The 26,715-nt window shown below is 61.4% G+C and overlaps 1 protein-coding gene across 8 annotated transcripts in view; it reads left to right on the top strand.

Moving 5' to 3' along the window:
- ACSF3 (acyl-CoA synthetase family member 3) overlaps positions 2,969-26,715 on the top strand; it is a 45,600-nt gene continuing 21,853 nt past the window's right edge. For 3 of the 8 annotated variants that reach the window (XR_002344433.1, XM_021093629.1, XM_021093627.1), the window contains exons 1-5: positions 2,976-3,073; positions 9,622-10,388; positions 11,470-11,625; positions 19,465-19,619; positions 21,187-21,329. Coding sequence is in view for 6 of the 8 variants with exons in the window: in XM_021093629.1 (XP_020949288.1) it covers positions 9,720-10,388; positions 11,470-11,625; positions 19,465-19,619; positions 21,187-21,329 (1,123 nt within the window). In the remaining 2 variants the exon portion in view is untranslated. Of the gene's footprint in view, positions 3,074-9,621; positions 10,389-11,469; positions 11,626-19,464; positions 19,620-21,186; positions 21,330-26,715 lie in introns of all 8 variants that reach the window. The other 5 variants (XR_002344432.1, XM_021093628.1, XM_021093625.1 and 2 more) reach the window with 3 other exon arrangements.

Below are 26,715 nucleotides of genomic sequence, written 5' to 3'. Positions count from 1 at the left end.
TACGGGTCAAACCAGAGCTACAGGGGTTCCCGTCATGGTTCAGCAGAAATGAATCCAACTAGGAACCATGAGTTTGCAGGTTCGATCCCTGGCCTCACTCTGGGCTAAGGATCCGGCATTGCCATGAGCAGTGGTGTAGGCTGTAGGCACAGCTCGGATCTGGCGTTGCTGTGGCTGTGGCGTAGGCTGGTGGCCACAGCTCTGATTGGACCCCTAGCCTGGGAATCTCCGCATGTCGCAGGTGCGGCCCTAAAAAGAAAAAAAAAAAAAAATCGGAGCTACAGTTGTTGCCCTACACCACAGCCACAGGAACGCAGGATCTGAGCCACATCTGCAACCCACACCACAGCTCACGGCAACGCCGGATCCTTAACTCACTCATCGAGGCCAGGGATTGAACCTGTGTCCTCATGGACACTAGTCAGGTTCATTACTGCTGAACCACAACGGGAACTCCAAGAGTTTGGTTTTAATCACATGAACACAGCGTCTGCCTGTTCACTGGAGAACTTCACAGCCACGAATGTGGGAGGCAGGCGGCGGAGTTCTGGGCTCAGCCCCCAGCTCTGTCACTCTGTCAGCAGGTCATGTGACCTACTTCTCCAGCCTCCGCTGCCCCGTGTGTGACCCGGGGCCCCCAGTGTCTGCAGGCCTCCCTGGCCTTGACCTGTCATCCGCCTTAGTCTGGACGCGTAAGCAACAGGTGCCTATTTCTCAGAGTTCCCAAGGCTGGAATCTAAGGTCCTGTGTCTGATGAGAGCCACTTCTTGGCCTGCAGACAGCCGTTTTCTCCCGTGTCCTCACCAGCTAGAGGGCAGAGAGGGAGGCACGCTCTCTCGTGACTCTCATGAGGACACGAATCCCGTCCTGGGGGAGGCAAAAGTTCAGTCTATGACGTCATCAGCATCATCAGTGGCTCATCAAGGACATCTGACTTGTCTAACTACGCCCTTTCCTTGTCCCCCACAAGCATGTAAGTGACAGGAGTGCGATGGCTCTCTTACCCCTCGCCCCCGTGCCTGCAACATGCCCGGGGACAGGTTGGCATCTGCACCAACACCCACCTGCCCATTGGGAGCTGTGGGGAGCCAGTAGCAAGATGGTAAGGATTCGTGTGGACGCTGATCAGGCCCCTTTTCCCATCCTGTGCCGGGTAGAAAGCAAACCCTGGGGGAGTTCCCGTCGTGGCACAGGGGAAATGAACCCGACTAGTGTCTGTGCCGTGAGCTGTGGTGTAGGTCGAAGATGCAGCTCAGATCTGGCATTGCTGTGGCTCTGATTCAACTTCCACGTGCCAAGAGTGCGGCCCTAAAAAACAAAAACAAAGCAAACCCTGGGGGCGAGGTGAGTGTACTGCGGAGAAGGCTCAGTGGTGGGCAGGGGCTGCCTGGAGGCGGAGGGGAGACTCGTCCACGTGGACATCCTTGAGGGGCTTCCCCGTGCCCTCCCCCTTCGCAAAGTACTTTATAGTCTAATGCCACTTATCGTCATCACAGGTTCGGACTGCCTTCTCCTTCCCAACCACCAGAGGCTCGACTTGGGGTTAATTCTCTTGATTTTTGCCTCCCTGTGTCCAAATAGTGTCACGGTCACCCTGTCCCTGTTTGTTCCTACGATGGACACCCCAGGCTTCCTCTCCTTCTCCACCCCCACCCGCTTCCTGGGCCCGAGTCCCTCCTGCCTCACAGAGGGTCTGCCTAGACGGGCTTAGATCAGCTTGAGGGCAGGGTCAGTGTCCGCATGTCAGCATGTAGGTGGAAACCCTTAGTTACCACATGTCTGCACCAAGCCTCCCGGAGCTACATGGTTCCCTCGCCTTTGCGGTTTTCCCAGGATTTTGTCATCACCTGCTTTTTCTTCATCAGTGTTCTAGGTACGTACCATTTTCTGTCCCCAAGCTCTCCCTCGATGGTTCAGAGCTCTTCTCCGAGCAGACACCCCAGATATTCCCCCTGTGCCATCTTCCTGAGAATGACTGCTCCCCTCTGTCAGGTGGGGGCCCCAGGAGTCCAGGATACTGGCGTCTGACCAGGGTCTGAGTGTCACCTGAGTCACCTGGCTGCTGTGCTGGGAACAGACCAGGAAGTGCGGCAGGTGCAAGCAGGACCTGGCAAGAGGCTATTTTAGCAACTGGGATGTGAAACCAGGGTCTCCTAGCCCCTCCCCTCTGCCCCTTGCCTTCTTAGTCCAAGATCAAGGGCAGCTGCCTGCTGTGTCCTCACATGGAGAAGGGGCCAGGGAGCCCTGCGGGGTCTCACCTTTAGGAACCCTGATCCCATTCAGCCCCCTCATGACCTGTCACCTCCCAGAGGCCCCTCTCCTAACACCATCACGTGGCGCGATTAGGGCTTCAACACACGAACTTGGGGGCACACAGAATTCAGAACACTGCAGGGAAGATGCGCGTTGACGGGCGGGGCACGTGCACGTGGGTGTCGCCTGGGCGGTTTAGGGTCGACACCCCCCCCCCACGCTTTTCCAGGCTGAGTCGCCGCCACTCGCTCCAACCTGGAAGCTCTGCGGACGTCCCTTTCTTTCTTTGGCCGTTTCCTCCCCGGTCTGGACTCTGTCCCTTCCTGTCTTTTTTCTTCCTGAGCGCTCGGCGGCCCAGGGGCGACCCCTCCCCCTCGTGCTCCCCGCGTCCTGCTGCTTCGGGGCGTTCGCAGCCCCTCTTCCCTCGCGTTGGGCCGCCGGTCCGGCTCTGGGGAAGAAGGACGGCGGGAAGGCGCCTAGTGGCTTTTCCCTCTAGGGAGCCCTCCGGTCCCGGTCCCGGTCCCGGCGATGGGCGCCGTGCCCCGCTCCGCCCAGCAGCGAGTTAGGGCCGTCGGCGCGCGTTCCCAGTCGTCTGCGGGCCGGAGCGCGCAGTGGCCGGCCCGCCGCGCTCGCCCCGCGACGCCGGGTCTGGAGCCGCGCGGGTCGGCCGGGCTGGGGAACGTTCGCGCCCGGAACCCGCGCCGCCGCGCCGCGCCGCGCCGGGGGGCGCGCTTGGGCAACGGACGCAGGGTGCGCGCTCCGCGTTCCGGTTCCGGTTCCGACCCGGCGAGGAGGAGGCGTGCGTGCCCGGCCGGCAGAGGTAGAGCCCGCGCGTCCCCCGCCCCGGCGCAGGGGCCGCGGCGCGGGGGTTCCTGCTGGCCCTGGAGAGCTGGCGCCTCTGAGCGCACCTGAGGCCCGCGGGTGTGGGAGGGTCCGCGTGCAGCCACGTTGCAGGGAATCTGGTCTGTCGAGTCTAAACCAGACCGCTTGGGGCCTCTTTGGGCAGCAGGAAGCCTCCTTGAAGTACCTTTACCCCCGGCCTCGCCCCCGTGGGCTTGCTCGTGCAGCGTTAGGTGCAGATGCCCAGCTCCTGTGGGCAGGTCTGTATGTAAACAAAGGCAGAATGTTAAGTCGGAGGTTTTGGGGAGGCCTTGTGAGCAGCCAACTTCCCGGAAAGACTAAAGAGGAGGTGATACTGAGTCGGGTTTTGAAGGATGAGTAGGAGTTTGCCGAAAGGAGAAAGGGGAACAGTGAAAGGTGGGAACAGGAAACACATGTTTGAAGCGTACAGGTGGGAGGGAGATGTGTGTCAGGGGCCTCGGCAGTTGGGAAGGGGCACCAGTGCTGGGCCCAGGAGCACAGACGCACCCAGTGGGCGTCAGGTGGCCTGCGGGAGGTTCTTGTGTGAAACGCGAGTCTAGCGACCTTTCCAATGCCTGCTATGCCCCCCCCCCCGGCCCAAGTCCCAGAACCACTGTTCAAAGCAGACAGCAGCTGTGGATTAAACGACAGGCCTAGGAGAGTCAGCTTCATCCTTCTGACGGCATCTTTAAAATAATGTTTTACCTCCTAATATGGATATGGGTTTAAGAATTTGTTTTTCCCTTTTGGTTGTTTGATTTGAATGCAGTGCTCATGAATGCAGTGTGAATGCCTGTCACTTAAAAACGTAACTTTGGAAACAACCCCAAACCGCAGGCTGAAACTAGTGTCCTGCCCAGAGGGAGAGTGCGGCCCCTTCCCCCAGCCCATACCTCCCCCGGGGGTGGGGGAGAGCGGGTGGCGCTGGTCCATCAGGTGCCGTTTTATTCATTTCGAAACCAGCCACCTTCGTTTGAATGCAAGTATCATTCTTATCAAGTAGTTTGCGTCTCCTGGCGAACATGGTGGTGAAGACGGCAGAGCCGCTTGCTTCCTCCTCTGCCGCGGGCTGGTTCCCACGGGCACCCTCTGCAGCCGGTCTTGTTATCATCCCTGCGCAGACTTGGAAACGAAGGCTTGGGCAGGAAGAACGGGGGGCTCTTTCAGTCTGCTGTGTTTGGACTCACAAACCTGTGCTCCTTCCCGCACCCTGGTTAGGCCGGCACAGCTGCCACCTTCCTGGCGTTGGGCACGCGTCCTGAGAGGGCTGTGTGGGGTCGGCGGTGTGACCCGAGATCCTGACGGTTAGTCTCCGTCTGGGCTCCGCCTCCTGGAGGAGTCTGAGCTCAGATGCGGCTTTCCCGGGAGGAGGCGCCCGTGCACCAGACTCTAGGTCTCCGTGCTCTGGGCTGCCACCGGCTTCGAGAAGCTGATGAATCAGGATGGGGAGGAGGGGGGATGGACAGCGATCTGGGGTTAACAGATGCAAAGTATTGCGTCCGGAGTGGATGAGCAGTGAGAGCCTGCCGCACAGCACCGGGAGCTATGTCTAGTCACTCGTGATGGAGCAGGATGGAGGATGACGTGAGAAAAAGAATGTGTGTGTGTACGTGTGTGTCTGTGACTGCGTCCCCTTGCTGTGCAGTAGATAACTGACACAACACTGTAAACCAGCTATAATGGAAAAAATATAAATCATTATTTAAAAAAAAAAAAAAAAAAGATGGGGAAAAACCTGCATTTACCTGGTGGCAGTGTCGCTCCAGAATGGGCCACCGGGTGAGGAGAGCCCGTGACCAGGAGGCCGTGGTTGGGAGGCCCAGGGCCTCTTCCTGAGGCAGCTGTTGATCTTTCCGCATCTGGAGCTGCTCAGGACACAGTCATCTGCCCCAACCAGGTGCTTCTGCCCGATCAAGGCAGGGCCTGATCCCCACGGCCTAGGAGGTCTGAGCTCTGTGCTGAAAGACAGGGATGAGCTGTTTCAGGATCCCCACCCGGGGACAGAGCAGCTGCTTCGAAGGGGTGGCCCCATGCTCCCCTGTGTTTGGTGGGAGAGTAAGTTAGGGCAGCCTCTCTAGGCGACTCTCTGGTGGCATTTCCCAAGTTAAGGGTCCATGGTGAGCAGGCCCTCTCCACATCTGCCCCAGTGCGTGCCCAGCTCCCGCCCCTGAGCCTCCCTCCCTGCAGGTGAACTTGGGGCTCCCCCCCCAGCACACACACTGGGGGCCTGCCTGTAGGGTGCTGTGCCACAGGTCACCGTCTCTGCGCTGAGCGCAGGCGGGGGCCAGTCCCTGCTGCCAGATGCTAGCCTGGCGGTGCTCTGAGTGCCAGCGCAGGGCGTGTCCATGCCGCTTCTGGGAGACCTGCCTCTTCACCGTCTGCCTAAACCGCCTGTGAACCCCTAGCTCTAAATAAAAGAAGTTCTTATCTCACTTTGATTTGCTTCTACCATTTTGAGAAATTAAAGAGCTATAGACTATTACACACAGCCTGTAGATCCACCATCCAGAATGAATGATTTTGATATTTTTGTCTTCGTTGTATAAAAGAAAACGTTCATGCTGAATGTGAAACATCTCTGCTTTAAGATATAAATGTCGTTTATTAGACTTTAAAAATCTGATTATAAAAGTCACACATGCTCAGTGCAGAAAATTAGGGAAACCCAAGACGCACTTAGAAAACAAGAGTCACTGGCAGCCCTGCCACCTTGTGACCACCTGGAGGTGACCTCTGACGGGTGTCCCTCCCCTGGGCAGCGCTGTGGGCGGGCGCTTCTGCAGTTGGGCTGGGGCCCCAGCACCGCACGTGTGTGTCCTGCGTTCCTCAGACCTTCCTGGCCGCCTGGTTTGGCTCGTTTTTCTTTTCTTTTTCTAATGGCCACATCCCAGGCATATGGAAATTCCTGGACCAGGGACTGAACCCATGCCTCCACTTAGCTTGCTTTTCAGTATCAGACATGACCCTGCCGTGAGCACCCTGTTTGTGAAGCTTTGTGTCCATCGCCGACGAGCCCTTTGGGACACGTTTAACAGCTGGCTGCAGTGCGGGCTCCGAGGGCCTGCGGGCCTCTTTACCTCTTTTCATTTGTCATCTTGAAGGGACCTGCCAAGTGTCTCTTGGGTGGCAGAGTGGATGCCCTGGGCCTCACCCGACTCGTCGCTGGTGACGCTGGGGCAGCCGCCCAGCACGGACTTGCCCCCACGGGCTCCTCGCCCCTGGGTGTCAGAGTGGGCAGCGTGCTGGGGCAGCCGGGCCGGGTGCAGCCGCGTCTCCTGTTCCCTGCAGCCTTGGGCGGGCAGCTTCACGTCTTCCCTTTGGCGGTGCTGTTCTGGTGCCTGCGCACCGCCTCCGTGCCAGCCTGCGGTGGTTCCACTGCTGTGGAGTCGCGAGTCAGCTGGCCAGAGAGGGAGGGAAACTGGGGATCAGCTCTGTTTTCCCCCGATTCTCCCTGGCTCTGGGCCCCTTGTGGGGTGTCTGCATGGGGGCAGGCAGAGCCGGAGTCCCCTGGCTGAGGCCTGGCAGGCGGAGGGACAGGAGGCCATCCTGGGTCTCTGGGTGTCTGTGAGAGCCTGGTTGCTCTGCTCCTCAGCCCCCCAGGAAATGGGGGGGCACCCCTTACATCTCTCTTGCATTGTCACCAGCGGAGCCTGGCTTCGGCCGTAACCCGGAAACACTGCAGTAGGTTTTCTGTTTATAGGTTGTCTTGCTTGCTCTCGCCTGTGGAGCAATCGGAGACGAGTTTGCTAGAAGTGAGACCGGGAAGCTTGTGAAGACCCGGGCCCTCCCTTGCCCACGCTGGCACCTCACACGTGTTTATCACATGTCTTGCTGTCTCGGGTGGAGCCCAGCTGTTTTCTTACACTTAGTCAGCTTTCTTTAGAGTAACAGGAGTCCAGAGGTGTAAAGCCGGCCGTGAATCCGCCTCTGAACCTTGTGCAAAGGGCGGAGCGCGGAGGCGTCACGGGACGCTGTGGCTTCCGATGGCACCCCTCTGATCCCGAAAGCGTGTGGGCCCTGAGCACTAGAGAGCCCACCGGCTGCTGGCGGCTGCAGGGCCTTCCACAGTTGTTGCCCGGGACCTCAGAGGAGCCCCTGGGCTGGAGAGGGGTCTGCCCGGGGCCCTGTGGGCAGGAGGGCAGGGTGGGGTCTCCGCAGTGGGTGCCAGGTTTCCACCTGCTTGGCCCCGAGGCTCGGAGGCCTTGTGGCAGGAGCCCCCAGCTGCAGGGGCACAGCTCGGGGAGCCAGGCTCTTGTGCTGGGGGCTGTTCGTTAGGTGATTATAAAGTGCCAGGTGTCTGCTTTTTAAATTGAGAGCAGAGAGCAAAACTGTTTGGCATATAGAACAAACATAACACGTTCATTTTGCCCTGTGGCAAGGAGCTGAGAGCAACCGGAGGAGGCTCTGCCCAGAGAGGAGGAGCCGAGCCAGGACAAGAGCCTCCTGCCTTCCTGGTTTTGCTGGACCAGCCCCTCGCAGGCGTGCTCATCCACCTCAGACATTCAGAGCCTTCTGGGTCCCTGTGCCTCCCCCCCTCCCCCCCCCCCCCCGCTCCACCCGATGGCACGGCCAGCATCAGGTTATTTCACTGGGTCCTCATGGGGCTTCTGGCCGCGCAGGCTTACAGCGCATTTGACTCTGGCGGGGACAGTGGCTGGTGTGGGGGGCGCCTCTGGTCCACCTCCGATCTCTAATCGGGTCGCTGGGCAACTGCATTTTCTTATGTGTGAGACAGGGTTAAAAGTGGCCGCCTGGTTTATTGAGCAAGGCAGTTGAAGGTAAAAATGACAAGATGAAAATGACAGAGTAACACGTCAAGGGTATCATCATGTCAAATAATAGTCTTTTTTTTTCTTTTTCTTTTTAGGGCCGCCCCTGCGGCATATGGAAGTTCACAGGCTGGGGGTCAGATCCGAGCTGCCGGCCTACACCGCGGCCATGGCAAATGCCACATCCCTCACTCCCGCACGAGGCCAGGGACTGAACCTGCCTCCTCATGAGACCTAGTCAGATTTGTTACTGCTGAGCCACAGCGGGAACTCCAGAATAATACCCATTACTGATCCTTCGGGAACAGCTTGGCGAGCTGGCCCACCCTGGTCAGAGATGCTGCTCTGAGTCAGTGCCCTGTTGGAGCTGAGGCTGGCAGAGGCCAGAGGGAGCTCCAGGCGGGAGGGGACCCTGCCTGCCTGCCCCAGAAGCGGCAGTGGGGCGGCATGTGGGTGGGGGCTCCAAGCCAGGGCAGATGGTTGTGGGCCCCGCCGGCCACCCTGGCACTGGGGAGGAAGCGGCTTCCTTCAGAAGCTCCTCGCTTCTTGGTAAAGCGACGTGCGGCTATGACCCGCCCCGGATGCAGAGGCATTTTGGAATGTGCACCTTTTCTAGCTAAGTGCCCACACCTGGGGCTGCGGGCCGGGTGCCCTAGGGCAGACACCATCAGGCCGGCCCTGTCCTGGGCCTCCCTTCTCTCCAGCAGCCTGGAGAACTCAGGAGAAGGTCATGGGTCATGCCCTCCTGGGGAGCCCTCCTTGCTGTTGGGTCAGTAGCCGTTAGCCTGTCGGGGAGAGAGGGAGGTTGTTTCAGCTTTAAAAAGCAGACTGAAGGGGAGTTCCCGTTGTGGCTCAGTGGTTAGCAAATCCAACTAGGAACCATGAGGTTGCAGGTTCAATCCCTGGCCTTGCTCAGTGGGTTAAGGATCCAGCGTTCCCGTGAGCTGTGGTGTAGGTCGCAGACGCGGCTCAGATCCTGCATTGCTGTGGCTGTGGTGTAGGCTGGCAGCTGTAGCTCCAATTCAATCCCTAGCCTGGGAACCTCCATATGCCACAGCTGCAGCCATTAAAACAACAACAAGACAGCCTGACACTTTGCTAACACATGAACTTGCTCTGTTGTGGACAATTTCTGAAATGTTCACAGTTGGGAGTTCCCTGGTGGCTCAGTGTGTTAAGGATCTAGTTGTCACTGCAGTGGCTCCGGTCACTATACTATAGTGTGGCTTCTGTCCCTAGCCTGGGAACTTCTGCCTGCTTCAGGTGCCGCCAAAAGATGGATGGATGGATGGATAAAAGTCAGTGTGGACACTGGCAGGATCGAGTCCTGACCTGTGTTCCTGCTGCTGACCCTCGGCAGTCAGAAACCCTCAGACCCTCACAGCCAGCCCTTCCTGCGAGCTGGCCTGGGCTTCCTTGGACCCTGCGAAGTCCACCTGCTCGTGGGCAGCATGGTTGGCCCAGGGCCAGCTGCATTTCCTCTCTGGGCCTTAGTCCGTTTTCCTCTTCAGCTGGCATTTCCCCAGGCTTAGGCTTTTAAGAACCATTGTTCAGAATTCACCTGAAGTGCATTGGATTCTACTTGCTTCTCCTTGGCTTTACTTAGTTTAGTTCATTGTTTTAGAATCTTGTAAGTTTTTAAAAAATCCTTGAAATAATGAAATTAACAGGCCGAAACGCTGGCCATTTAAGTTGCCAAGGCATGTGTGTTGAGAGGACCGATCCGCTCCCGTTTCAGGTGTCCCCTCGTCACTGGGTGTCCGGCTGCTTCCCGCCTGCGCAGTGACTGCCTGCCCTCTCCCTGCCCCAGGTGCCTCCTGCCGCCTTGCGTCGGCGATGCTGCCCCACGTGGGGAGGTTCCCAGTCCGGTGCCTGCTCTGCGCCCTGGCCTCCTGCCGCCGGGCTCCCTGGAGACCCCGAGGAAGCAGCGCCCTGCACACGGCCCCGGCATTGCGCTCGGACGGGAGCGGCCCGGTCTTCACCCGCGCCCTGGCCTTCGGGGACCGGATCGCCCTCGTGGACCAGCACGGCCGCCACACGTACGCGGACCTGTACTCCCGCAGTCTCCGCCTGTCCCGCGAGATCTGCGCGCTCCGCGCCTGCGCCGACGGGGACCTCCGGGAGGAGCGGGTCTCCCTGCTGTGCGCCAACGACGCCTCCTACGTGGTGGCGCTGTGGGCCACGTGGATGAGCGGCGGCGTCGCCGTGCCCCTCTACCGGAAGCACCCCCCGGCCCAGCTGGAGTACTTCATCCGGGACTCCCGCAGCTCCGTGGTCCTGGCCGGCCCGGAGCACGCGGGGGTGCTGGGCCCGGTGGTCGGGAAGCTGGGGGTCCCGCTCCTGCCTCTCTCGCCCGAGGTCTACCTGGGGGCGGCCGAGGCCCCCGGGGCGGGGCGGGTGCCGGAGCGGGACTGGAGAAAGCGAGCCGCCACCATCATCTACACCAGCGGGACCACGGGGAGGCCCAAGGGCGTTCTGAGCACCCATCGCAACCTCGAGGCCGTGGTGAGTGGTGGTGAGTGCTGGCGGGGCCGCTACCCTGGGGAGGCGTCTGCTCTCGCCATCCAGCCACCCTGCCTATAGGGCGCCGAGGGCCCTGGCTCCGCAGGTGACCACTCTGGCATGAAGGAGGCTCTTGGGAGGGCCGAGGGGGGTGGCCCCGGGTGGCGGCCGCGGGAACTTACAGCCCCACTCGGCTCCCCAGGGCATGGGGGCGATGAAGCCGCCGCAATAGGTGATGTTGCTGTGGTTTTCACAGAAACCAGCCACCGAGCGCATACGAGGGTGTGCACCGACCGACGCCTGAGGTCGTGGCCCATTTGGGAAATAAGAAAGTCTCGACTTCAGCAGTAGTTTATGTTCTGTGGCCCGTTAGCATCTCTGTCAAACTGCCGGCCACTTTACTTATCTGCAGTTTGTACCCTTCTTGCTGCCAGAAAATATGTCTGCCTTCGACAGACGCGTACAGCAGGGGTGGTGACGTGAGAGGCCCAGAGCACAGAGGAAGCTCAGAGGCCAGTGGCACTGAGTCAGGCCGATTCAGCCCAGGGTCCGTGGTGAGCTGAGTCGGCTGCCTGCAGCAAGGCCTGACTACGTGTTGGGCCTGTCTCCTAGACCAGGATGTGCTCTTTCTCCGGAGAGGCCGTCTCTGGGCCGGATTTCTGGGGCCTCTGCGGCATGCACGGGACGGGGAGGTTCTGGTGGAGCCAGGGTGAGATGGCGCCCCGGCGTCTCAGACGGGCAGTGGAGCTGGGGAGCTAGATTCCAGCCAGCCTGGACCCTGGGGAGGCCGAGTCCTAGGGACCTCTGACCACCCTGGGGAGAGCTGCCAGGGGTGTCAGCAGAGGCCATGGGCCCTGATCAAAGCCCCAACCGCAGCCAGCTCTGCTGGCTCCAGGAGGGCAAGCCGGTGGACAGACAGAGCCTCACCCGTCCAGGAGCTGTCGTGCTCCCCCTGCTTAGCGGGGGCGGTGGGGGGCGGGGCGAGCCTTCTCCTCTCGGCTGGGGGCCGGGAGCACCCTGGCTGAGCCCCAGCTTCATGGCCGAGGCTCCTCTGCTGTTCTGAGGCTCTGCTCTCCTCCCGCAGGTGACGGGGCTGGTCCGCAAGTGGGCCTGGACTCAGGACGACGTGATCCTCCACGTCCTCCCGCTGCACCACGTCCACGGCCTGGTCAACAAGCTGCTGTGTCCGCTCTGGGTCGGGGCCGCCTGCGTGATGCTGCCTGAGTTCAGCGCCCAGCAGGCAAGTCGGCTCAGGCTCCTGCGTGAGCCCCTGTGCCCGGGGCCGGCGGGCCGGGCGCGCCTGAGGGAGAGGCTGCCGGGAGGCCAGGGCTCGGAGGGGGCCCCAGGCTGGCACTGATTCGCACCCTAACTTAAACCCCGAACCGGCGGAAAGGGGCTGCTCAGTGCGGGTCGGAAAGCGCGGGAGTGTGGCTGGGAGCGCCAGGCAGCCCTGAGCTGGGCTGGGCTGGGCGCACCCGGGAGGGGCCTGGAGACCCTGCGCAGGGTGGGGCGGGGCCGGCCTGGGGTCTGGAGAAGCTCCCAGCTTGCCCCGCAGCGCAGAATTTGCAGAATTTGCCGTGTACACATTTCAGTCAAGTGTGACCTTTCCCCCGAGGGGCTCTGAGTCTGCAGGCTTCATCCGTCCCCGAGGTCCCTTCGCGTCTCCTCCAGAAAGAGGTGGCTCTAGAAAGGTGGCCCCCCGCATGTCCCCTCGCACAGTGCCTGCCAGTGGCAGGAGCGGGAGGATGAGGCGCTAAGGACAGGCCGGCCCAGGGCGCCCTCCGCCTCTCTGACCCTGCGTCTCTCCCTCTAAAGGGGGAGCGGTGCGCAGCACGCGGGCACCGCGGGCCCCTGCCCTCCGCCTCACCGGAGTGAAACCCTTGAGGGTCCCGCGTGCAGAGCAGCGTCGGGGGCCAGGGAGCGGGTGCGGACAGGCGGCGCCTCTGGGACTCAGTGGAGACAGAGCAGGCCTTTCCCTCCCCAGACCAGAGACCCGGGAGGTGAAGAAGGGGCAGGAAGGCTTGCCTTCCACCCGGCCAGCCAGGCCTCGCCCGGGAAGGGCGCCCCCACCTCCTCCGCTCCGCCCCTGCTGCCCGGGGCCTGGCCTGCCGGGCTCTGTCTCCACGGGTCTTTGCCCTGCTGCTCACTTCTGCCCCAGGGTCACCCTCAGGACCTGGGTGTTCTTTCTCGACCCGGTGTGTCTGTCCCCAGGGCCTAGAGCTTTTGTGGTCATTCAGGGGCTCCTGCCCACGTGACCAGGAGAGCGGCTGGCGGCCTGCACCCTCTCTAGAGGCCTCCCTGCTGCTGCTGTCCCTCTGGGTTTGTGAACAGGCACGGGGGGTATTTGGTGAATGATAGCTTTACTGTGTTAGCTCTTCAGGAGTCAGAGCGTAAACACAAACAGTGCAACAAGATTCCACTGAAAAAGCCACAGGTTTTCCTGAGACGCACAGGCTCTTCTGCGCACTGTGGGTTCGTAAACAGCCGAAGGGACACACCGGGGCTCCCGGGCAGCTCAGCTTCTTTCAGCCCCTGCCAGTGTGTCGCTTGGAATGTGTAGCTTCGATGGTGTGGAAGGAGAGCGGGCTTTGGACAAGGAAGCCCTCGAGGGGGAAACAGGCCTCAGGGACGCCCACCTGCTCCCAGACCGCCCAGGCCCTGCATGTTTTCTTTGGCCTCTGGGTTTCCCCTCTCTCCAGGGGTCCCTCGCCATCACCCCTCAGCCTCCCTCCTGCCAGGGTGCCCATCTGGCACACTTTCCTGGTTCTCGGCACTGCCTGGGGATTTCTCAGAACTGTGCAGCGTGGGAGGTGGCAGTTGAGACCAGATTGCAACCCTGGACTTCTTGCTGTGGTGCAGTGGAATCAGCGGCATCTCGGGAGTGCTAGGATGCAGGTTCAATCCCCGGCCCAGCACATTGGGTTAAGGATCTGGCATTGCTGCAGCTGCAGCTTAGGACACAACTATGGCTTAGATCTGATTCCTGGCCTGGGACCTGCACGTGCTGCAGGATGGCCAAAAAAGAAGGAAAAAAAAAAAAGATTGCAGCCCTGAGTTTCAGTCCTGTGAATTTAGATACTTATATTAGTAAAATACCACTTTTAGCATTATTAAAGGATTGTCTAAGTATTTTTATTTTAATTAAAAAAAATTTTTTTTTCTTTTGTTTTTTTAGGGCCGCACCCATGCCATATGGAGGTTCCCAGGCTAGGAGTCTAATTGGAGCTACAGCTGCCAGCCTACACCACAGCCACAGCAACACCAGATCTGAGCTGCATCTGCGACCTACACCACAGCTCACGGGAACGCTGGATCCTTAACCCACCGAGCAAGGCCAGGGATCGAACCCGCAACCCCGTGGTTCCTAGTCAGATTCGTTTCTGCTGCACCCCGACGGGACCTCCTAAGCATGTATTTAAGAAATAAGTGTAGAGTAGTTGTGTTTAAAGGGTCTCGGGTCTTGGCCTCTTCAAATCCTCCTACGGACATGGGGTGACAGGCTGCTGGCGTCTGACAAGCTGCCTGACGAGGTGGCAGTGACTTGGGGACAGCAGGAAGCTGGGCAGCGGGCTGGCCGCCGTCACCCGCGCGGGAGAGAGTCTGGCCGATGACTAGGTGGCCCCGTCTCCATCGATTCATCACTTCAGATGGTCCCTCTGGGGACCTCCTCCGTGATGCCCAGCGCTGGGCACTAAACCAAGCCAGGACCTGCTGGCCACCTGCGGGGCAGAGACCAGGCCAAGAGTGTGATGAGCTGGCGAGGTGGGAGGGCGGTCCCTGGGGCTGCAGGGCCACCACCAGCAGACTCTGTGGAGACCAGCCCCTGCGCAGGACTCCCGTTCGCTTGGTGAAGGGCACAGCCCGGCACACCTCGGCCCAGGCCCCACTCTGAGCTTTGAGAGACTGGCAGCGTCGGAAGCAGGCGGCTGTGCAGGTGGCGTCTGGGGTGGGGGGAGCAGAGCTCCTAAGCGCAAGGCGTCTCAGAACTGACCCACAGCCTGGGGTTGCCAGGGCGGGGCCACACACAGGCCCGAGGACCCTCTGCTCCTGTCTGCAGCCTTTCGTCGTGGGGCGACCTTTCTCATTGCCAGATTTTGGCCAGAGCACCTTAAAAGACAGAACCAGGAGTTCCCGTCGTGGCGCAGTGGTTAACGAATCCGACTAGGAACCACGAGGTTGCGGGTTCGATCCCTGGCCTCGCTCAGTGGGTTAAGGTTCCAGCGTTGCCGTGGGCTGTGGTGTAGGTCGCAGATGCAGCTTGGGTCCCGTGTTGCTGTGGCTGTGGTGTAGGCCAGCGGCCACAGCTCTGATTCGACCCGTAGCTCGGGAACCGCGCAGCCGTGCTGCACTCTGGTCTGGCTGCCGCAGGCGTGTTTTCACTGGTAAACCACGGGCTTCGAGGGGCCTCTGAGGGGGCCTCCCGCCCTCCTTCTCAGGTTTGCGGATGTGCAGGAGCCTCCTGGAGGGGGAGCCGCTGTTTAAGCGTCTTGCTCCAGGCCTGTGGCTGCGGGCGGCTCTCGGGCGGCAGCACCTGGGGGAGATTGTCCCCTTGCCGGGGTCAGATGTTCCTGCTGATGACCGCAGGACCGGCCCTCACCCTCCACGTGGCCCTCAGTGGGCTCTGTCCTGGCTCCGGCCTCTGGTGGGCAGCCTGGCTGGAGACCACGTGTGCAGTCGCTGGAGGAGGCCTGGCTGGGACACGGGTCCCCAGAGTGGATGACCAGCTTGCCCCCTCCTGGGCCGGGCACGGCACCTCAGCGGGCACGTGGGACGGTCTGTGCGTCTCGTCCCCGTGTTCCTGGTGTGGGCGAGCCCTGGCGAGTGGGTGTTGTTGAGACTCGCTGGGCTGGGGGGGAGGTCTGTGCACATTCGAGCAACACGGCCGCTCACCGTAGACGCCTGGGTGGGCGAGAGGCTGCTCCTGGACAGCCAGTTGGGGACATCCTGCTTCTGGGGGAGCCCGAGTGGCGTCTGGTGTGTCCCCTTGGCCGGGCTCCTCCAGGGATCCCCACCCCCCGTGCCCTGCTCCCGGGCAGTGCCCTGCCCAGGCAGATGGACCGGCGGCCATGTCTCGCCACAGGCCAGCGGCAGGTAGGAGGCCACACAGAGCTTCCAGCAGGTCCGCCTCTCAGCTCGGAAGGGACCTGAGGGCCTGTGTCCACGTGATCCCTGTGGTGTGAGGCCAGGGAGAAAGCCGCAGGCCCGTCAAGGCCACCGCCACAGCAGGCGGGGAGGCCGCCTGTCGGGTGGTCTGGTCGCCGAGCCCCCGGCGGAGGGCAGCCCACTGCCCGGGCCGCATCTCCTTCCTGCTCAGCGCGGGAAGAGGCGGAGCTTGTGGGAGGGGACTCCGCTTATCTCCTCCACTTGTCACTTCTCTGAGAGAGCCCGGTGGCAGGCGACAGGCGCCAGCTCCTCTGTCATTCCACCTGCGGAGGGTGTCACGTGCACTGCTCCCGTTTTCCCATAAATAACAGAAGCTCATTTCCTTGCCTGTGAAGGAGGCCCGGGTATCGCGTCTTACAGGCCCTTGGAGAACCGCCGGCCCCCACCCCGGACCCCTCTTCTCATCGTCTTTCTGAGACGGAAGATCATGGAACTGCTCAAGCATCTGCAGGCGCCTCGGTTCCCTGGAGCCGCTGCCCGGCTCCGCGATTTTAATTCAGAGCCATCCTGGGTTCACGGGGAAAGCGCTTCCGTCTCAGGGTCACTGCCGGGCCAGCGTCCAGCCTCACCGGCCTCAGGTCTCCGCCGGGCGGGGTGCTGCCGCCGCGCCTCAGCCGTCCCTGCCCCCTGCCCCTCGTTGGAACTGGATTCACATGACACCCCTCCCGAGTGCCACTCGGGGCGCCCCTCTCATCCGCCTCCCCCGGCCTTGGCCCCGCCGTTGCTGTTTGCGAGGCCGGGCCTGCCCACCGGCCAGTTTCGGGGGTCGCTCCCCGGGATGCTGCTTAACAGGCCCTGCCCTCCCTGGTGTTTCTCGCACGTTGCTGGTTCGCGCCGGAGGCGGAGGCGGCTCAGGGCTGTGCTTTGCCCTGTCGTTGGTGGGGAGGCCGCGGCCGTGAGGCGGGGCCTTGAAGTCCCACTTGCTCGCAGCCGGAGCTGTGACATGACCGGGGTTTGTAAAGCGGGGCGCGTCCCCACGGCTTCTTTTATTTTACGTAAAGCGCCTGTGCCGGCCGAGGCCCAGGACGGTCACCAAATGACAGTCACCTCTCCGACGGACAAAGACAGAGAGCGGTTCATCCCCACAGAGGGTCTCTCCTCTCGGAGGTGGCACCAGCTGGCTTCTGTCACCATAGCGTAGTGGCACGGGGTTTGGGGGTTTTATTTTTTCATCTTTTTAGGGCCACACCTGTGGCATATGGCGGTTCCCAGGCTAGGGGTCGAATCGGAGCTGCAGCTGCCGGCCTGCACCACAGCCACAGCAATGCTGGATCCGAGCCGAGTCAGCAGCCTGCACCACAGCTCACGGCAATGCAGATCCCTTAACCCACTGAGCGAGGCCAGGGATCAAACCTGTGTCCTCATGGATGCTAGTCAGGTTCGTTTCCACTGTGCCACGACGGGAGCTGCCCGGTTTCACGCATTCTTAGCAGTGCTTTCTGTTAGCTGTACTGTATTATTTAGACTTGTTCTTGTGCTCTGTCAGCTGTTCGTTGTTCTTTTTGTGTTGCCATGTTGTGTTTTTTTGTCTGAAAGTGCCACCATTTCTCCGCTCTGCCGTCGAAGGACCTGGCCTGTTCCACAGACACTGTGAGTAAAGCTGCTGCGTGAAGACCTTTCTGTGGACGTGTTTCTTAGACCTGTGTTGTCCTGCTGCTGCTGCTGGACACCCACTGGGCCAGGTGTGCGTGTCATTGTGGGCGGAACTGCCTCTCCCACCTGGCTGCACACCATACCCCACCCGTGACCTGGGAGAGCCTGGGACTCCCGTCCTGCCTGCACCTCGGATGGTCGGTCCTGTTAACTGGAGCCCGCTCCGTGCACGTGTCTTTGTCTCCTTTTGCCGAGGCGGATGTCCAGGAAGTGCACTGCACAGGTCTCAGCGCACCCCAGCGGGTTTCGGTGACGGCCCTTGCGTAACCCACACCCAGGCCTCCAGAGAGCCCTGTCCCGTCGCCGCCGAAGCTCTTTCTCGACTCCCCCAGTCACCCCTGCAGGCTCCACCTCTCCTGATCCTCAGGCCTCAGGCCGTGGATGCTTCTGGAAACGTGCCCGGGACGGGACGGGACCCGCGTGTGTGTGCCTGGCTCTCCTTCCTCTTGGAGTGCCGGGCGGTTCATCTGAGCCGCCGGTGTCCACCCAACACCCCGTGCCCACACTCGTCCCTCTTGCTGGTGGCACCTGGGTTCTTCCGCTCGGGCTTTTATGAAAGAAACTGCTGGGAACATTCTCAGACGTCCTCCCGCAGACGCACGTTCTTATTTCTCCTGGGGAAACACCCGGGGTTAGAATTACTGGTTCCCAGCGTCGTGCGTGTTAAACTTCATGAGAAGCACTTGTGAGAAGCACTCAGGGAAAGAGCGTTAAACACTGTAGGGACCCTGCGTGTTGCCAACGTGCGGGTCCGCGCGAGGTGGGCGCCCAGCCCTCGTAGCACCTGGGGAAGCCTCTTCTGACTCCAGCATCACCTCAGTGTCCTGATAAAATCTGCAGTTCTTGGAGTTCCTGTCGTGGTGCAGTGGTTAATGAATCCGACTAGGAGCCATGACGTTGCGGGTTCCCTCCCTGGCCTCGCTCAGTGGGTTAAGGATCTGGCGTTGCCATGAGCTGTGGTGTAGGCTGCAGACTTGGCTCGGATCCCCTGTGGCTGAGGCTGTGGTGTAGGCCGGTGGCTACAGCTCCGATTTGACCCCTGGCCTGGGAACCTCCGCATGCCACAGGTCCAGCCCTAAAAAGACAAAAAAATAGATCTGAAGTTCTCTGATGAGTAACCCTGGTGGGCACTGTGCCTACTAGTCATTCAGAGATGGGTTTTTTTGTCTTTTTTTTTTTTTTTTTTTTTTTTTTAGGGCCATACCCACAGCATATGGAGGGTCCCAGGCCAGGGGTCGGGTCGGAGCTGTAGCTGCCGACCTACACCACAGCCACAGCAACGCCAGATCCAAGCCTCGTCTTTGACCTACACCGCAGCTCATGGCAACACCGGATCCTTAACCCACTGAGTGAGGCCAGGAACTGAACCTGCGTCCTCATGGATGTTAGTCGGGTTTGTTAACTGCTGAGCCACAGCAGGAACGCCCGTCTGAATTCTTTGGCCTATGTAATGATTTGTTGTAGTTACTTAGAATTCCTCATCTGATCACGCCCATGCCTAGATCCTGAGGCTCTGCTTCTGTTGACGCTTTTGGCCTTTGGCTCTTTCTGTTGTCGTGCGTGCTTTGTGAGTCAGGGCGTGTTGGTCACTGTCTTGCAGAGAGTGACATTTTCTTCCCCAGGGCGAGGCGCCGGTCCCGGTGTCTGGCTGGGAGCAGGGTGGGTGGCGGCCGGCACAGCGCCCACACCTCCCCAGGTTTCAGCTGCGGGGGTGAGGCAGTCTGTGCTGCGGGCTCCGCACTCGCACATGGCTGACGCACAGGCGCTGCGCCTGCTGAGACACTGGAAGCATCTCTGTGTTAAAACGAGAAGCATGCGTTAGAGAACAGGGGACAAAGCTGACGTGACTGCTTTGGACAACACGGCGGGCGCCACCTGTCCCCAGGCCCCCTGTGCCAGGCACCGGGCTGTGCTCGGCCCGTGGGAACCACTTCCCCAGCACCGTCAACGGTCGTCCACGTGGCTGGGACGCTCTGAGGTGCCACATCTGAACCCAGGGCCCCCTCCTCCCCTCCCCCTCCCCACAGGCCACCCCGAGGCCAGACAGGAATGTCCCTGCACAGAGACTGCACAGAAGGGCCAGGGGCTCACCTCACCCTGTCCAAGTGGGACCCCTCTGGGGCGGGAGCCGCTTACAGACCCGCCTCCCCCAAACGCGGGGGCTCCCCTGCTGAGCGCAGTGTTCTGGAAGCGGGGGTCTCCGCACGTCTGTGCAGGTGTGTTTTCTCACCTCTCTTCCGTGCGCTCCCTTTTCCCGCTGTAGGTTTGGGAGAAGTTCTTAAGTCCGGAAGCTCCCCGGGTCAACGTGTTCATGGCCGTGCCCACCATCTACAGCAAGCTGATGGACTATCACGACAGGCACTTCACCCAGCCGCACGTCCGGGATTTCGTGCGCGCCGTTTGCGAAGAGAAAATCAGGTAAACGCCAAGTCTTCAGGTCGGCAGCTCTGTCTTCCTTTTAGCGAGTCCTTTCTTCTGAGTCTCAGGAAGCGGGTTTCTGTTTCTCTGCAACGTCTCTGCCCACCTCTGTGGTACCCACACCCCCGATGCTGCGGCCGGGACCCGGGGTGCCCAGCTCTGTCCTAGCTCCGCGTCGCTCTCTCTCTGTCCGCCTGCCCTGCGGGAGATCTCAAGGACGAGGGTGAGGATGTCTTTCCTTTTTTTTTTTTTCTTGTCTTTTTGTCTTTTTTAGGGCCACACCCGCGGCACATGGAGGTTCCCAGGCTAGGGGTCCAGTTGGAGCTGCAGCCGCTGGCCTACGCCAGAGCCACAGCAACGTGGGATCCGAGCCGTGTCTGTGACCTACACCACAGCTCACAGCAACGCCGGATCCTTCACCCACTGAGCAAGGCCAGGGATCGAACCCGTGACCTCGTGGCTCCCAGTGGGATTCGTTTCCGCTGCGCCACAGCTCTGAAGACACCTTCTCTGATCTCACGTCACACGGCTCTCGTCCCCTCAGCGAGCGTCCCCAGAGCCTGTGACCCCAGCACCTCCGCTCACAGTCCGCGTGCTCCCCCCGGGGGCACTGGAGGCGAGTAGCTGGCGAGTTTTCTCGCCGCAGACAGCCCGTGCGCCCCGGCGGCGTGGCACGCTGTCCGTGGCTGGCGCAGCCTTTGAGACGGTGGTGAGAGGGCGCCGGCCGCCGTGAACATCAGGCCCTCCGGGCGTCTGATGCCCGGGCAGGAGGAGCTCAGGACGCCACCTTCGCGGCCTGGCCAGAGTTCTGGGCCGTCCAGCATCTCGTGTCGGGGTCCCTCTGCTGTCCCGGCCTCTCCCTGCGCCTCTCCCCCCAAGCCCTCTTGGTGGAGCTAGAGCTTTTGTGAGGGTGCTGCTGCCGCCAGCTACCTGGTCCAAAGCCTGGCCGCCAGGACCCAAGGGGGACTGGCACATGCTCTACCCAGGTGGCAGGAGCCAAGAACGAGATCAGAGAGGGCGGCCACCCAGGGAGACTTTTGCGTGACAGAGGCCCTCTGACCTCACAGGCCCGGCTCCTGGCAGGGAGGGTCCGGGTGGCTGCGCCCTGTGGGAGGCAGTGCTGGCTGGTCACTGCAGCAGCATCTTCCTTCCACACACAAGGCTTGCGTGAAGCCCTCGGATGTCACCACGTGTCACTGTCACCGCCAGGCCGGCAGCACCAGGCGGTGTGCGTGAAGGACCCCCGAGCACCGCCTCCGGTAGACGGCCACCTCCCACCTGCGCTTCCCCAAGAGCCGGGGGCGTGTGAGGCATGAGCCACCGCCTCTGCGCGGCTCTTGCTCAGGGCTGTGTTTGGGGAGCAGAGCGAGTGGCTGGAGACGCGCCAGAGCCCAGAGTCATCGCCTCCCGCGTGCCCCTTCCTCCGAAGCCCTTCTGTTTTACTGGCAGGCAGACCCAGGAGTCCTTTTCCGGGAAGGAGGGACCTCAGCGCTGCCCGCGGTGGCAACAGGGCCGGGCCGGGCGCGGCTGGGGGGCGCGGGCTCAGGCGCTGTGCTCGTGCCGGCAGGTTGATGGTCTCAGGCTCGGCCGCGCTGCCCCTGCCGGTGCTGGAGAAGTGGGAGGGCGTCACCGGGCACACGCTGCTGGAGCGCTACGGCATGACGGAGATTGGCATGGCCCTGTCCAACTCGCTGACCACGCGCCTGCCAGGTACGCGCGCCTGCCTCCGCTCCCTCTGCTGCTGGGCCAGGAGTGTCCCTCCCAGGTGACCCCGGGGGACAAGTGGGAAGAGGGGGCCCCACCAGAAGCAGAGTCCTCAGCGGGGCTCCCCCATCCCGGGCTCGGTGACCTGCACGCGTCTGGATGGCCCTCGGCTCTTCCTGTCCAGTCTTCTCTAGCACATTCCACAGGACAGAACTCACAGCCCGGGCCCCTGATAGGGAGCCCTCGGGCAGAGCCCCAGGCCCGAGTCACGAGCCTGGCCCTCTTCCTGGATGGTAAGTCCCTGCAGTTTGTCCAGGACACCAGAGCTGTCTCAGAGTGGAATGTAAACGAACCCCGACCCTCTCCTCTGTCCATCGCCCCACGTGTCTCACACACACAGTGAGAGTCACACTTGTCATGCTCAGGTCTGAGTTTTCAGGAACACGGTGACGTCGGGAGGTTTAACCGCCTCCAGAGCCTCCCTTTTCGGGAGCAGCGCCTCCCAGGCCCCACGAGCACGCACCTGCTTCCGCCCCTGGAAAGTCACATGGACCAACTCTCCAGGACCTGCCTTTGGGTCTGGCTTTTAGCAGGATGTGCCCAGTAGCATGTGTGGTGTGGACAAGCCGCCGTTTAACCTGTGCGCCACCTAAGGACACTGAGTCGCGTCCAGTCTTGGACGGTCACCAGTCAGGCTGCTGTGAACGTCCAGTGCGGGCCTCTGTGTACGCACGTCCCCGTGTGGTTGTGGGTCAGACGTGGCTGCAGGCTGCACATAACAGCCCTGACCCAGGGCTGACCTCCCGCCACCAGACCAGACGCCCTCTGTGGAAGCCTGCAGCGCTCAGGTTTGGAGGAAGGAGCCCTGCGTCCCAGGGCTCCGGAGATGCTGCTGATCCCGCTCTGCCACAGTGGGAACTCGGGGCAGTACCTCTCCAGTCTTAGATTCTGGCTGCAGCTCTTCTTCCAGCTCAGCGCGAGGCCTCTCCTGCTGGAACCGGACGCGAGGTCCATTCCCCATGTCGGTCAGTGCAGGGCCGGCTCTTTGATTTGGAAAAGATGAACCCATTCGCCCTCACCCTGAATCCCGGAGTGAGTCCCTGAGCACAGGCTCTGGAGGGAACAGGCCTTGGCCTCCGTGCCCGCGACCCCTGGGCCGGCTCCTCCAGCCAGAGGTACTGGGCTCACGCAGGACGCCGGCCCCTTCTCTCCAGCTACCACCAACACCCCAAGGCTGGTTATGGTTCACTGCAGCGCAGGGGCACACGGCCTAGAGGAGGGTGTTCAGCCGGCTGGCGCTCGGGGTCAGGTACCTGAAGGGAGGGGGGATGCTTGTGCCCTGTGGGGCTTGACGTGCCCTGATTGGGGTGGAGATCAGAAGCAGTGGCATCTCGGGGCCCTGAGAACGCCCCACCTTTTATCTCTTGGACCGAGTGGCAAGGTGGCCTGGTGCTCCTGGGCAGGGGGGACCCGTGGGACCCAGACAGACAGCGTCTGGGTCCCACGGACAGACCTGACAGCTCTTGGAAATCAGTTCTTCCCAGTGGCTGCTCTTGCCAAGGGGATGCCAGAGAGCCCTCCTCCAGTGGTGTGGGAGGGGCCGCGTGCACGTGCTGTGGGAGGCTGTGTCACGTGAGTGTAGGGGGGGTTTGCATCTGCGTATATACGAGGGCAGGTGCTGCTTGTTGACCCTCTCTGCCCCGCCAGCTTGGTGTGGGATGTGGGGGTGTGGGGTGAGCCTTTGGGGGAGGTGGTTGGGCTCTGAGCACCTGCCCGCCCTGTCAGCAGTGTCTGCTCTGTGTAGACCTCACTTTGGCAAATCCTAAGTCTGTCTGCATGGAGGTTTTAACTCCAGTGTTGTGTCATGCTGCAATTAAGATTCGGTTCGGGAGTTCCCGTCGTGGTGCAGTGCTTAACGAATCCGACCAGGAACCATGAGGTTGCGGGTTCCGTCCCTGCCCTTGCTCAGTGGGTTAACGATCCGGCGTTGCTGTGAGCTGTGGTGTAGGTTGCAGACGTGGCTCGGATCCTGCGTTGCTGTGGCTCTGGTGTAGGCCGGTGGCTACAGCTCCGATTGGACCCCTGGCCTGGGAACCTCCATATGCCGCGGTAGTGGCCCAAGAAATAGCAAAAAAGACAAAAAAAAAAAAAAAAAAAAAAGATTCAGTTTGGGGAGTTCCCGTCGTGGCGCAGTGCTTAACGAATCCGACTAGGAACCATGAGGTTGCAGGTTCCATCCCTGGCCTTGCTCAGTAGATTAAGGATTCAGCGTTGCCGTGAGCTGTGGTGTAGGTTGCAGACGTGGCTCGGATCCCGCGTTGCTGTGGCTGTGGTGTAGGCTGGTGGCTACAGCTCTGATTAGACCCCTAGCCTGGGAGCCTCCCTATGCCGCAGAAGCGGCCCCAGAAAAGGCAAAGAGACCAAAAAAAAAAAAAGAGAAGATTCAGTTCGTGATTTCATTGGAATTGTAACAGTGTATTTCAGTTCCGATGGGGGAGGGGAAGGCCTCACAGAACAGAGCGGGGCGCCCTGACCACCTCAGGGTGGGAGAGGAGCTGGAGGTTGAACCAGTTGCCAACGGCTGGTGATTTAGTCAACTGTGCCAGCGTCATAAAACCTCCATAAAAACCCAAAACAAGGCTAGTGAGGTGGGGGTTTGGTGCTGGGGGTGTGATGTGCCTGGAGACTAGAGAGAGTGCAAGTTCAGGGCCCCCCACGCCCCCCAACATACCAGGGGTGCCTCTTCCACCTGGCTGGTCCCAAGTCGTAGCCTTCGTGATGAGCTGGTGTTCTAGAAAGCGGTCTCTCTTCCGGGGCTCTGAGAGCCATTCTAGCAAATGACCGAAGCCAGGTTGGTGGGGGCGTTCCCAGGGAGCCCTCAGGTTACAGCCGAGTTGGACAGAAGTCTCGGGTAACCGGGACACACCCTGTGACAGGCAGGCCTGTGGCACTGAGAGGCAGGGTGGGCCGGCCGCATGCCTCCCCTGCCCTGAGGCCATGGCAGGGTGCCATCCTCCTGGATGGGGCCTCTGCCTGCTTCCTTGGGGAGGCCAGTCCCCCAGCCCCCACTGGGTGGCGGGAAAGGGAAGGGCAGCGCTTTTCTGCAGGCGCCGAGGAGCGCAGGAAGCCCGTGCTCGGAAGACCCCGACTCCCTGGAGGCTCTGGGAGGGGCTGCATCTCACGGACTGGCTCGCGCTTGGTGACAGGGTGGTCTCTCAGGAAGCCCGGTCACTGACCTTCCACTTCCCGCTGCTCTGGGGCCTCAGCCTGTGGTCCCCCCCACCCGCCGTGCCCCGGGGGGGCCTTGGGTCCTCAGGACGATGCAGGGCAGTGCTGGGCTGGCTGTGTGCGCCCTGGAGGAGCTGGGGCTCTGGTTCGTGCTGAGGTCTCATCCCTCTTCCGGCTTCCGTGCTTTTCCTTTGTGCCCGAGCCCCTCACCTCCCGGCTCGGTATTGACTTCGTCTGCTCTCTGGAGCTTCAGGGAGGCCTAAGAGTCTGAGACTAAAGTCTCTTCTACAAACAAGAAGCGGGGGACACGGGGCTTCTGGACCTAGTGGCCTGCACGGTCCTGCCTGGCTTGGGAGGGCTCACGTTTCCGGAGGCGTCGCCGTCCCACCGTTGCTGGGACAAGAGTTCGGACGGAAAGGGAGGAGGCGGCGCTGGGTTCTGCTTCAGGCTCTGCAGACAGTCCGTGGGGCGGCCCCGACGAAGTGCGCAGTGCCCGCTTGCCCAGGTGCAGTCGAGGGCCTCTGGCAGCTGCCCGACGTTCCCCAGCCAGTCTCCGAAGGCAACGGCTGGGTCCACGGCAGCAGGAAACCTGCCGACGGCCTCGGAACACAGGAAGGAGGGCTGTCAGCCCAGCGGGGCGGGGGGTGGCTGGGCCGCACAGCCCGTCAGATGTCCTGACGCGTGGCCCTTCTCGCTCGCACTTTACTGCCCGCGTCCCCCCTTAAGTGTTTCGTCCTGTGGCTGCTACACGTGCTAATGTCAAAATCCTGACCACACACTGGAGTCACTGAGGGCTAAAGCCAAGGCAGCTGCTGCAGTTTGGCCATAAAATGCAAGCCATCGTGAGGCATCTAAAGACCTTGGAAGACTCTCCAAGATGCCCGGCCGGGCCTCATCAGATGCTGGGTCCAGGGAGAAGCAGTGCAGACGGCAGGTCCCGAGCTAAGGGGCCGTTTTACCTAGAAAACCAATGCCCCTGAGGTCCCCTGCGCACTGCCTCCTGCGCGCTGGGGCGGCGGCCAGCCCTGGCCCAGGGTCCTGCAGAGCCTGCGGAAAGGTCCAGCTCAGACCCGGCTCACGGCCCAGGCGCCTCCTCTCTGGTCGTCTCGTCGTGCCTGCACTTGCCCTGCACACCGAGGGCAAGCGCCCCTCTTCCGGTCTCGGGTGACCGCAGAGATGCCCACGTGCTGCTCCTTTTGTACAGAATGTCCAGGGGCCAAGTCCGCAAGCAGAGTGGGTTAGCAGTTGGCAGAGGTGGGCGGGTGGTGGCTGCGGAGGGGACAGTTTCCTTTGGGGCTGATGGGACGTTCTGGAACTAGACGGGGGTGTTGGCTGCACAGCGTCGTGAGTGTGCTAAAGGCCCCGGAATCGTACGCGTCAAGATTAATTTTATCTTATGTGCATTTCACTCTGGTCTGTAAACTCTGGAAGCAGAGAGGAGGAGGTTGGGCAGGAGGAGAGGAAGAGGCGGTGGCGGGCCCTCAGCCCTCAGACGGAAAGCCGGGGGAGGACAGGGCGGCACCACTGCAGCAGAACGAGGCCGCGTCACAGGCCTCTTCAAGAGTGTGGCTCCCAGACCGTCAAGCGGCTTGTGGAGGCTGCTGCCCTCTGACAAATCCGCATTGAGGCCAGGGGTTAAAATAAAGGGCCTGAAACCTTGAAGGGACTCCTCTGACTCTGGGTCTCTGGTCCTGGCACCTCTGCCTCACCGCGGTGGTTTATGACAGTGGCCGCATGGACTCTGCGCCGGCCCCGCCTGCCCTCACCTTGGCAGGTTCAAAATCTGTAAGCTGCCCACCGCACACGCTAGCGAAGTGCAGGACCCTGTTAAGCCAGCCAGGGTGCCGGGGCCTCACCCCTGCCTTGAGGACCCGAGGACCCGCCCTCCCTCTGCCGGCCGTTCCTCTTGGACCTGCTCTGCACAGGCCCACTCCAGTCTCTCGAAGGGGCAAACTGCGGCCATCTGTGCCCCAAGCCTCCGGCCAGGCACTGGTGTGAAGCGGAAGAGCCCCTGTATCCTGCTCTGGGCGCTGGGGGGCCCTCCGCAGGTGACCTGAAGGCTCTCTGGGGCATTGGGAGCACTGGGTGCTGCCCAGCATGTCCTGCTGAGGCTGTGCCCTCCTTCCTGGGGCCTCGCTCTCTGTGCGCACGTGACGTCAGGTGG

Source organism: Sus scrofa, chromosome 6 (assembly GCF_000003025.6).
Source record: "Sus scrofa isolate TJ Tabasco breed Duroc chromosome 6, Sscrofa11.1, whole genome shotgun sequence".
Lineage (NCBI taxonomy): Eukaryota > Metazoa > Chordata > Mammalia > Artiodactyla > Suidae > Sus > Sus scrofa.
Note: the sequence above shows the minus strand (reverse complement) of the source record. Positions and strands in the feature narration are given on the sequence as shown.